General features: G+C 35.9%; 1 protein-coding gene across 1 annotated transcript in view; it reads left to right on the top strand.

Annotated features, from left to right (window-relative positions):
• kif15.L (kinesin family member 15 L homeolog) overlaps window positions 1-12,111 on the top strand; it is a gene marked incomplete at both ends in the record, with an annotated part of 61,948 nt that overhangs the window by 43,143 nt on the left and 6,694 nt on the right. Inside the window, 12 exon segments of the mRNA NM_001088074.1 lie at window positions 852-951; window positions 1,718-1,883; window positions 2,140-2,290; window positions 2,578-2,663; window positions 6,528-6,606; window positions 6,825-6,911; window positions 7,168-7,272; window positions 7,571-7,693; window positions 8,081-8,227; window positions 9,578-9,670; window positions 10,186-10,323; window positions 11,655-11,762. Coding sequence (NP_001081543.1) covers window positions 852-951; window positions 1,718-1,883; window positions 2,140-2,290; window positions 2,578-2,663; window positions 6,528-6,606; window positions 6,825-6,911; window positions 7,168-7,272; window positions 7,571-7,693; window positions 8,081-8,227; window positions 9,578-9,670; window positions 10,186-10,323; window positions 11,655-11,762 — 1,383 coding nt within the window.

The raw sequence follows: 12,111 nt of genomic DNA, 5'->3' as shown, positions 1-12,111 counted from the left end.
ATCACTTGTGTGTCAGCTGCTGTTTTACTGCGCATGCAGTGAGTTATAGTTCAATCCCACCTTTGTGGTAGCGCTGTTTCACTGTTCTGTCCTCGCTACGTATTACCCTGGGGCAGTGTGTAGTTCGACATGCAGCTAAACCTTCCCACAATTCAATAAAGAGACTAAGCTTGCAGTCTGTAGATTTTACTGAATAGGCAAGTGGAATAAGGTGAAACTGTAATACAAACAGCAGAAAATATAATAAGTATGCTTGCAATGAACTATATAAAAACATGCAAATGAACATATAACTGCAGCATAAAATATATATACTGGCATAAATGTCTCTGTAGCAATGTCTCTGGGGGTTCTGGCAGCTGTGGAGATGTTTTGGTGTAACTATTTGCTTACCAGCGATTCTATCATAAGGGAGATGCAGAACTGTGTGCTTCTTCCAGCAGCATGGTCTGTAAAATGGAGTCCTGGCTCCCACAAGGCATTGCTCTAGGTCACGTGGTGGGCGTACGGTAGCCTGATTAGTCCAAATTCTGCCATAAGCCTTATGGAGGTGTAGAATGAATATACAGGAAGTGACGTTGTGCACTTACAGCAAGTGTCCAGAGGAGGGAGCTCCGAGCAAATGAATTGGGAAATCCCAAATATGGTAAAAGCGTATGCTGGAGACATGACACCATTTTTAAAAAGCTCTTTACATTGGCCTGTTTTAAGATGCACAAATTGCCATAGATCCAAATAGACATACCGATTGCTTTATGAATTCATGAATTTATTTATGAATTTATCATTTCCTTTTCCATCTAACAAATACTGTACTAATTTTGACCGTTTCCCCTGTACTTTCTTGCCAGCTGTTTAACTCTGAACGATCCAACTGGAATAAAGAGCAACAAGACCTTATAGCACAGATTAAATCACTTCAAAAGCAAGACAACAAAAGCCAGGAAGATGGTAAAAAAAATAAACTGTACAGAGAAACTCCTGTTAATACCGTTACTTTAACTTTTTCTGGTTATAAAGAATTGTATTGAGCCAAAATTTTGCTAATACTTCAAATGTAACTTTTTACTTTTGTAAAATAACTTTCCTCGCTTCTTTTAGCATTAGCTTTCAAGGCTATGTAATTTGTTTGCAGTTACAGTACTTTTCCATCTAATGTTTTCCCTTAGTTATGGATCTAGAGGCGCAAAGGACAGAAAGTGGAAAGGGCACAGTTATTCCATGCATTGCTTAGTATTCTTATAAGTGATACTGGTACATTTCTTTTTATAACTTTTATACATATATGTAATATATTGTATTTCCTGTCTTCTCATTATCGCATCGTATTTCATCCCTCCCTGAGAAACGTATAAACCACCATGAGTAAGCCTAAAAAGATGGTCTATGTACATAGTCTACGAGACAAGAAAACATCAAATATTGTATAAAAGAAGCTCTGTGACTATACTATGGCATAGCTGTTTGTTTAAAAAAGTATCAACTAGTGCCTCGTCATAGCATACGATGCATCCTGTTATACTGTATATTGTACAAATGTATAGAAATTGAGGTTATCCTTCTTGGAAAGTTGTGTGCCAATTTAGAAAACTTGCCTACAGTACAGCTACTTTGTTAAGGAGATATTATTTAGAAAACATACTTTTTAAATTGAAAAAAAAAATGCTTCCTGTTTTCACTTCATTTTCTCATTAACTTGAATTTTGTCTGTATTAAGTTTTGAAGAGTGAGGTACATGACCTGAGAGTGGTGCTTCAGTCTGCAGACAGGGAGCTGGGAGCAGTGAAGGGAGAGTACAGATTATACAGAGAAAAACAAGAGAAGGAACTGAGCCAGTTGTCTGCCAGGCACATGGATGTCCAACTGCAACTGGATAATGTCAGGTATTGAATTAACCTACTGAAGTACAGCTTATACATGTATACGTGTTTGCTTGTTTATTGATTTGATGTTTGTAGGCTATTTACATTTAGTAAATAGATTTTTTATCCCAATTTAATTTTCTAGTTTTCATCTTTCATTGTTTTCTTTTAATGCTTCATAAACTCATCTTTTGTAATATTATGTTTAATAGTTGTATGTATATATTTCTGAATGATTCAATCTAAAAATGCTTTATGTCTTCACTCCTATGTAAAGATTAGAGCATGAAACCCTACTAGAAGAGAAGCGTTCACTTCAGGATGCCTTTGATAATCTGGAGGAAGTTATGAAATTTGAAATCGACCAACTAAAACAGGAGATCTCTGACAGTAAACATGAAAATGAAACCCTAAGAGCTGAACTTAGTGTGAGTCTTTGCCCCCCTTTTTTGTATGTGTGTGTATAGGGACTAAAACCATTCCAAAAGATTAGGCAACAAAAAATCTACATAAAATGGGTTATGGAAAGATGCATACATAAAGAACTAAATTTAAGTACCAAAACAATTTTATTTGAGGTTACTCATCTTCCTCCACCTACATTTAGCTACATGTCCAAAAGCACCTGTGCACTCAGTAAAGTATTAAAGTAAAACTACATCTTTTCCAAAAGCTTCTAAATTTACAAATTATGTTTTATTTATTTTTTAATTAGAATCTTTTGGAGCTGCTAGAAACAGAAAAAGAAAGGAGACAAAAGCTCACGTCAAAGTTGGAGGAAGACAAAGAAAACAAGACAAAGTATTTCATTGCTAATCAAATCTTTTCATTTGTATGGGTAACAGCACATGGGGTTTTATAATGTTTTCTCTCTGGTGTGTACATTTTTATTATAGATACACACACACATATATTTATATATACGTGTGTGTGTGTGTGTGTATGTGTGTGTGTGTATCTATATATAGATAGATAGATATAGATATATATATATTAGTAACGTGTATATATATATATATATGTGTGTGTGTGTATATATATATATATATATATATATATATATATATATGTGTGTGTGTGTGTGTGTGTGTTACTAATATATATATATATATATATATATATATATATATATATATATATATATATATATAATTCCACTTGTGTTGGTTAGTAACAGCACTCACGCTAAATTCTTTTCTTTGACTGTCTGTGGTGCACGTCCCATTGAGGTTTTCCGGTCTTCCCTCGTTATATACAAATGCAAAGATGGACAGCACTCAAAATGATTATGCAAAAGCTTGTATTAAAGTGAAAAAAGCATATACATCACCAAGTACACATTATGTAGCGACGTTTCGAGCCAATATAGGCTCTTTCTCAAGCCATGTGAACAATGGTTTAAAATCCACCAAATCTATACAGGTTTGAATTTATTACTAAGGAATTGGATGTGGTTAAGAAGGAAATGCAGACAGTGGGGGAACAATTAGCAGCGGGAAGCACCGCATCTGATCTTACTGATTTGAAAAAACAGATGCAGGTGAAATTGGATAAATACAAACAGGAGAATGAAAAACAGAAAAGATTGAAATATGATAGAGATGTCGTCGACTATGAGAGAGGTCGTGTTTATCAGTGGAATAATTCTGATGGGAGAGTCAGAACAAACACACGTAGTCTGAGTGTTCCACGAGGCTTGGAGAGATCATTGCAGATGGAAGAAACAAGTGAGACCAATAAAGTGGATGCAAGGTCTTTTTTAGAAGAAACAGAGGACGCAGGGGCGGGAGGAAGCACAGACGGATCAAACAAACGGAGAGCAATGCCGCCAAGGAACAGACAGGGGAAGAGAGGGAACAAGTGATTTTTAACATTTCTTCTATTCCGTTGACAGATGCACAGATTTCAGTTTTGGGGAAAGGGTTTGAATTATTGTTTGGCATCACCGGTGGACCGTTTTCAGATGGATGTGGATCTTTACAGATTCTATCGAACTTTACGTTTGAAGGTGCACTTCTCTACCATGGACATACAAGCACCGATTACTGGTGAGACTTTTGAACTTACCCCCAAACAGTTTGGTCTACGCAGCAAAAGTGGGTTTGTTCCACCTACATCCTACTCAGCTGTAGAGACATATATAAAACAAATACAACAAGATCTTGAGTCACTGTATCAGCAGGAGCTCGATTCTCCTAGCATGGTATCGAATATCACTAAAGATGAAAGGGAGGCTTTACATAGTTTAATGGAGGATACCAGGATCACAGTCAAACCCTCCGATAAGGGGGGTGCGATTGTGATCATGGATACCACATATTATGTCAATGAGATCAAAGGACAGTTGGGGGATGGCGAGGTCTATAAGGTTTTGGATAGTGATCCCTTACCCGACATTGTGAAGAGAATAGAGCAGGTTTTAACAACTATGGTTAATAACCAAATAATTTCGGAGGAACTGAAAGCATTTCTGATAGTGTCCTTTCCACGTACACCCACATTGTATACCTTGCCCAAGATCCACAAGGACCCTGTCCATCCGCCGGGCCGACCGATTGTGTCTGGAATTGATTCGGTTTTTTGCCCAATGGCGGTCTTATTGGACATGGTCCTAGGACCTTTGGTTAGAAACACTGTATCTTATATAAGGGACAGTGGACATTTTTTGGAAAGACTGGATGGTCTGAATATACAGGATGAGGATAATGTTATACTGGCCACACTAGATGTGTCCAGTCTTTATACCTCTATCCCTCATGATGAGGGCATTAGGGCCTGTGAATGGATGTTACGAGGAAGTGGACAGTATCAGGATGCACAAATTGAATTTTTTCTTCAGATATTGGGGATCATATTGAGGATGAATTACTTTACCTTTCAGGATGTTTTTTATCTACAGTTGCGTGGAACCGCGATGGGATCTAACGTCGCCCCGTCATACGCCAATACCTTTATGGTTTGGCTTGAACAGTTGCACATATATCTGGATGACCTCTACCAGGAACATTGCTGTGCTTGGTGGAGGTACATCGATGATGTCTTTGTGCTATGGCGGGGTGACCTGGATTCTTTATCGCGGTTCTACGAACGACTCAATAGACTTCATTGGTCGATAAAATTTTCTCTAGCGCATAATCAGAGAGAGATCTCTTTTTTGGATGTAATGGTGTATAGGGAGAAGGGATTACAGACTAAACTTTTTTCCAAACCGACTGACCGGAATCAAATTCTACATTTTAACAGTTTTCATCCTACACATACAAAGGAGGCGATACCCATTAGTCAATTAACAAGAGTTTTAGAGACTAGTCAGTGACCCACAGGTTAGGGATACCCAGGTACAACAGATGAGGAACAAATTTAAACAAAGGGGCTATCCCACACGAGTACTAGATAAAGCGGAGAGGAGTCTGTCACAGAATAGAGAGAAAAAGAAAAGGAAAAACTCAAGGATCACGTTTGTTACCCAGTATGGTGATTCTAGTAAGAAAGTGAATGAGATACTAATGAAACACTGGTATTTACTTCGTAGGGCATATCCCATGGTGGAAGAGTTTGTGCTGCCCCCCCTTACATCCTACAGGAGAGGTAGAACCATTGGATCACAAATAACCAGTACAAATGTACCCAAGGGAATAGGATTGAAGAGCACAGGCCTCGGAGTGAGAAATTGTGGCATGTATCCATGCCTTAACTGTAAGCAATGTCGTTATGTGATAAAGGGGAAGTCATTTGGACACCCGGAAACGGGGGAAGTTTATCACATGAGGGGATACTACACATGTAATTCGCAATATGCGATATACGCTATAGTATGCCCCTGTGGGAAGATCTATGTTGGAGAGACGATACAGAAAGTGAAGTCACGTATCTCTCAACATAGATCTACCATCAACACAGGCAATATGGCATTACCACTCTCTAAACATTTTAGGGAGAAAGGACATACAGCTGAACAGCTTAGGTTTACAATATTAGAGACAGTGCCCCCACTGAGAAGAGGGGGAGATCGTGAACTAAAACTTAAGCAAAGAGAAGTATGGTGGATAAAAAAATTAAATTCGTTACATCCTAAGGGATTGAATAAAGATTATAACTTGTATCTGTTTTTATGAAAGATAGATGGTATACTATGTAACTAGGGAAATATACAATGTGTTACCTTATACATGTTACAAATGTCTATCTAATTATTTTATACAGCAGGTGTGGTGACAGCCCTGTACAAGGCAAATGGAAGAATCGTTATGTCACTTCCTCTGATGGACTTTAAAAACCTGTATAGATTTGGTGGATTTTAAACCATTGTTCACATGGCTTGAGAAAGAGCCTATATTGGCTCGAAATGTCGCTACATAATGTGTACTTGGTGATGTATATGCTTTTTTCACTTTAATACAAGCTTTTGCATAATCATTGTGAGTGCTGTCCATCTTTGCATTTGTATATATATATATATATATATATATATATATATATATATATATATATATATATATATATATATATATATATGTGTGTGTGTTACTGATATATATATATATATATATATATATATATATAATATTCGTAACATATATATTACTACAAATAACTAGTAGTTTACATTTTTGTTATGTTTTATAGCACTTAAAGAGGTCTTATTGATTTTGTCTGTACATCTAGAGAGCTGTTACAAGTTGTGGATGAAAATATGCATCTTAGAAAGCAGTGCTCAGAGCTGATGACAAAGTGTGAGCAGCAGGTAATGGCATTTGTTTTATGTATCTTGAAAACTTTTTAACACAGAGTGCTGCCTAGCAATATATTACACAGATCATCTTTATGTGGCACCTTATACAGTACTGTCGTTTATATCTGAATGCTTTGTTGACTTTCAAGTACAGTATAGTGTGTTAACACCTAATCCAAACTGTTAGATTTTTTGTTTGTTTTAATATTTTGACACCATAAAATCTTCAGGTTACAGAGCTTCATGGACTGGAGCACAGCTTGACCTCTTCCGAAGAAATGATAGCAGACTTGGAAAAGAAAAACACAGCAGACAAGGTGAGAGATTAGTTCTATTGTGGACCACCTTTAGGTGGATACATGGTATCCACCATTTTTAGTGATTCATATTTTTAGTGATTCATATTTTAGAAATTACAAATTAGAAATGTAATACTATAGACTATTCTTTAGACAGTGGCAAAATACTGTAAATAAAAGCTGCAGATGTTTTTGTCATTAGACTGGTGTTAAAAATACAAGTAGGTAGTATTTAAGTTTGTAATTACTTTATAATAAACTTGTTTAATTACAGGAAGTTGTGGCTGATCTTATGAACCAGATTCAAGTGCACAGAACAACTATTATTCACAAGACAGAGTCTATAGACTTGCTGACAAGGGAGCTTGAAGATATTCATGTATGTATTGTTAAATATACCTGGTGCAGTAAATTTAAATATTATGCAGGGAAATAATCTTTAATTGCTATTCATTCTTTAATGTGTAGAAAAAGTAAAAATATGATGATAGAATCATATCTGATACTTTGCTAGCAAAGTAATTAACGATAATGCCTTTAAAAGGTGGTCCTGGCAAATTTGTCACTTTTTTTATGTCTAACAATATGCAAAAATAAGAGTTTTATGTGTTATTTAGTTATTTTGCAAGATAATGTGTAAAGGTGTTCACAATGTTTTATTGATTATTTTTTTCCAGAGCAAATACAGCATTGTTTTGTTGGCCAAAGAGGAGAGTAAAACTGTAATTGAAGAGCAAGAGAAGCAGATTGAGGAGCTAAGAGAGTGCCTGGAAAGAAAGCAGTCTGCTGATAACATTGAGGTAGGGTGAGCTGTAAACTGTTATAACATACTCTCTATATCAAATATAAATATGTGTGTGTGCGTATTATGATACATGCTGCTTTTCATCATTTACTGTAAAACTAAATTAAATGTATAGAATAACAGACTTGTGTTGTTACCAAAGAAGTACTTTTAGTCTGTTTCCATTAACATGCTCTTTATATGTTGATGACCCTTTGTCCGGGACTGAGAGAATATTAATTTGAGTTATTGTGACCTGACTTTTGACTCGGTGACTGATTAAGTGAAAAAGTCATTGATATAATAGAATTAGTATATCAATGATAATAATCATGACATTTTTTTCTATGTTTTTGTTAACAACACCCTTTTTTGTTTTTAAAATATTTTATTATGAAATTAGAAAGAACTATTATGTGATGACTTGGCTCATGCAACTGAAGAGTTGGGGAAACTTACAGAAGCTTTTAACAAGCAGGAAGCCCTGCTGCACACTCATGAAAAAGAATTAGTTGAAAAAGAACAGCAAATCTCAGAACTAACCAACCAGGTAATATTCAAAGAAAACAACAGTAAAACATATCACACTAATGCACATCATATACTCCACTATACTACTATACTCTACTCTTGGCACAACAACCTTTAGGGAACATAAATTACAGCTCTTCAAGGGATCAAAGGCAAAAGAGAACAATTTGAATAACACCTTAAAGGTTTGTTAGCAGGCTGTAACGTTTGAGCCAAAACGCAAATACACCTGCAGGCTGGTACAGCAATATTATGACAGGATTGCATTAAACCTAAAACATACAGTATGTGATGAAGCAGTGTTTTTGCCTCAATTAAATTATTGACATTAGCACAGTTGTGATCTGATGCACTAATATTGTGCAAACTTGTAAAATTACTATAGCTGTATACCAAGGACTGACTGGCATTGTATGCTTTTAGGCAACAAAACTGCATCAATAACACAAATAATCAAGCGTCACAAATAATTGCATATGCATTCATGCTTATTGTGCTTTATCTAAGCTTTATATAATCCAAGATTTAATTTAGCTTCCTATCTCTGCTATATTGGGTTAATGCATGGGGGTAAATTTTTATAGTCTTTACTATATAGGCTATGAGCCAACTAAATGTTGATTCTATTGTAGCTGAGAGTGTATGATTCCAGGGCTGTTAAAAGACCAGTTACACACTTGTGATCTTAATCTATAATTAGGCCTTCGTCAGCCTATGCCAAACTTGTTTTCTTGTAAATGGATTAAAGCATTACAGAGAAGGGTTATTCGGATATGTTTTTGCATACAGAGATTCTGAGACTGTTGTACTATGGAAAGCATATGAAAAGCTACGACTGCAAGTAGAGTCCGTAATAACTTTATAGAAGCTAGAGGATGGAAAGCAAAAGGAACATAATTATAAATACTCCTCTAAAAGGCGAAGGAAAGTTATAATCACTGGTGGTAGCTAAATGTTAGCTGCACCGAAAACTTACCCGGCTTTGGGTACTTCTGTGCAAGTGCCATGAAGCAATCTTCTTTTTCTTCCTTCTTCTCGATGGGTGCACATGCGCAGTAGAGTGAAAAGCAAAGCAAAGAGCAGTCTTTTTAACTCTACCGCACATGCGCTGGCCTTGGACACAGAAGAAAGAAACTGTGGTTCTTGCACAGAAGTACCACAGGCCAGTGCTAACTGGAGCACCAGTGCAGGGTATCAGGTGAGCTATTCTACACTGGGGGGAGGGGGTGACTAACATTAGCACCACTAGTGATTTCCTTATCCTTTAATGTGTCCCCGTAGACAAATAAAAAATAAATGTGCAGTGGCTTATTGAGCCACAAATTTTTCCATGTTTGAATTGACTTCATAATCATATTCTATCTTTCAGGTTAAACTAATGACAGACCTTGAAATCTCAAGAGAGCAAGAGAAAATAAGGCCTGCAAGCAGCAATAGTAGTTCTCCTGTAGTCTTACCAAAGGTAGTTGCAAAAATGAATATGTCCATGTGCGTTACTTTTTAACTATTAAAACATGAAAAATGGATGAATGCAAATTTATACTGCTAATTACAAGTGTTTGACACACATGCTGATAGCTAGTTACACCACTACTAATATATTTAGTGTGCAATTTACTGACAGCATGTTATAACCTCTATTAATGAGCACCTTAAGGATTCCATAGGTGAATGGGAAGTTGCCTGGTCAACTCTCCTAATTTTACATAATCACTCCTGGCAAGGTAAAGGTATCTGAAAAGAGCAAACAAGGTTTATAAACTGCTGTAAAGGAAAAGCACAAAGGTATATAACTTCAAGTCTAATTGAAATCTCTCTAAATATTTCTTTGCTGTGGGTGTCAAAGTACTATCCTTTAATTACATTGCTGATGAACATTGAAAAAGGTTTTTTAGAAAACACTGAAATCAAATTTAGATCATTTTAAAACTTTACTTTTTTTGAAGGAAATCTTCTGGTACATTTCATGTTTTACAGACGCCCAGAACACCAGTGGGAAATCCATACGACTCTGAAATTGCAAATCTCCAGAAAAGAAACACGAACTTAGAAATTCTTGTGTCTGAACTTAATGAGGAAAGAACTTCTAAGAATGAAGAAATCATAAGACTTAAGGTACAAAAGTCATACAGGCTGGCTAGTACACTTTTAAATTACTGTTATAATTTTTTATTTTAAAAACATGCACTTTTTCTGTTAAGAAAGTCTACTACAATTTGTTTGTTTGGGATTGTTATAAATAGCAGTCTCACTACAACATAAGCAATTGTTTCACTATAATTTTCTACTATATTGAGCACCATGTCCAGTGATTAAAATATAACCTGCCCAGTTATAATAACTCATTTGAATGTTTTTAGAGTTAATTGTAAATGTAATCGCTATTGAAATAGTGCCCTTCTATTTTCTGTACTGCTGGACAATGAATACAGTGTTGCAGTAGTAAGGGCTTGCTTGTAATTCAATGAATAAATCCATAAGAAAGGGTAATGAAGCCTGTAGTGTTGTAATGTTGCACAGGACCCTTTCCCTCTCATGCCAGAAACCTTTTGCTACAGTGGGACTTCATGGAAGGGGGTTCCATTACAGGCCTTTTTTCATGTTATTGAACAACTGCTCTCATGCTGTTAAACAGGTACAGGTATGGGACATGTTATCCAGAATGCTTGGTACCTGGGGCGTAATCTCCGTGCCTTAGGTCAACTACAAAAATCTTTGAAACATGAATCAAACCCAATAGCATTTTTGCCTTCAATAAGGATTATTTCTTATTTTAGATACATTTTAATGTACAGGTATGGGATCCGTTATACGGAAACCCGTTATCCAGAAAGTTCTGAATTACAGAAAGGCCGTCTCCCATAGACTCCATTATAATCAAATAATCCAAAATTTCCTTTTTCTCTGTAGTAAGAAAACAGTTGCTTGTACTTGATCCCAACTAAGATATAATTAATCCTTGTTTGGAAGTAAAAGCAGCCTATTGGATTTATTTAATGTTTACATTATTTTCTAGTAGTCTTAAGGTGTGAAGATCCAAATTATGAAAAGACCCGTTATCCGGAAAGCCCCAGGTCCCGAAGATTCCAGATAATAGGTCCAATACCTGTACTGTGTTTTTTATTACAGAAATAAGGAAATAACTTTTTAAGATTGGAATTATTTGCTTAAAATGGAGTCCGTAATGCAACGCTTTATGGATAACGGGTTTCCAGATAACTGATCCCAAACCTGAATTTGACACTGCCCTAGCCCTAACTGTGAGACTTGTTCAGAGGATAGTCGTATACATAGCATCATTATTCTGTGCTCTCAATAATATTTCATATTAAACTTTTTTTGTCCAAGATTAATTATGTATGCCTTACTACCAAAATAAAGTATTATGTAAGAAATTTGAGTGAAATTATAATTAGTTTTTTTCCAAACCAATTTAAATCTTTCAGATGCAGTTGTGTGAAACCGAGAACATGCAACTAGAGATACAGAACTTACAGGGCATGTGCAAAGAGCTTAAAAGCCAACTGGAAAACTGTAATAACGTCATGAAAGACAGGTAATTCAGGCGTGATGTTTAGTGTGTATATAGAACCTGTTAACCAGAATGCTCAGGACCTGGAGCTTGCCAGATAATTTGGATCTCCATGTCTACGAAACAATCCTAAAATATTAAATAGAAACCAGAAATGAAATTAATTGAGTAAACAAATGGAATGAATAGATGTGGGAAGGTGATCTCATTCCCCATTCCTGTACAAATATGCGTGAGCTGAGTGCTTGCACCACGGCACTACTTGTTCTTGGAGTATATCATTCATAATTTTCATTTTATTTAAGTATTAGGGGGCAGATGCCAGAGCTTTAAGTTGTGGCTTATAAAGCTAGTTACTCTTCTTGAAGAAA

Source organism: Xenopus laevis, chromosome 6L (genome assembly GCF_017654675.1).
Source record: "Xenopus laevis strain J_2021 chromosome 6L, Xenopus_laevis_v10.1, whole genome shotgun sequence".
In the NCBI taxonomy this organism is placed as follows: domain Eukaryota; kingdom Metazoa; phylum Chordata; class Amphibia; order Anura; family Pipidae; genus Xenopus; species Xenopus laevis.
This window is presented reverse-complemented; position numbering and strand designations above follow the sequence as displayed.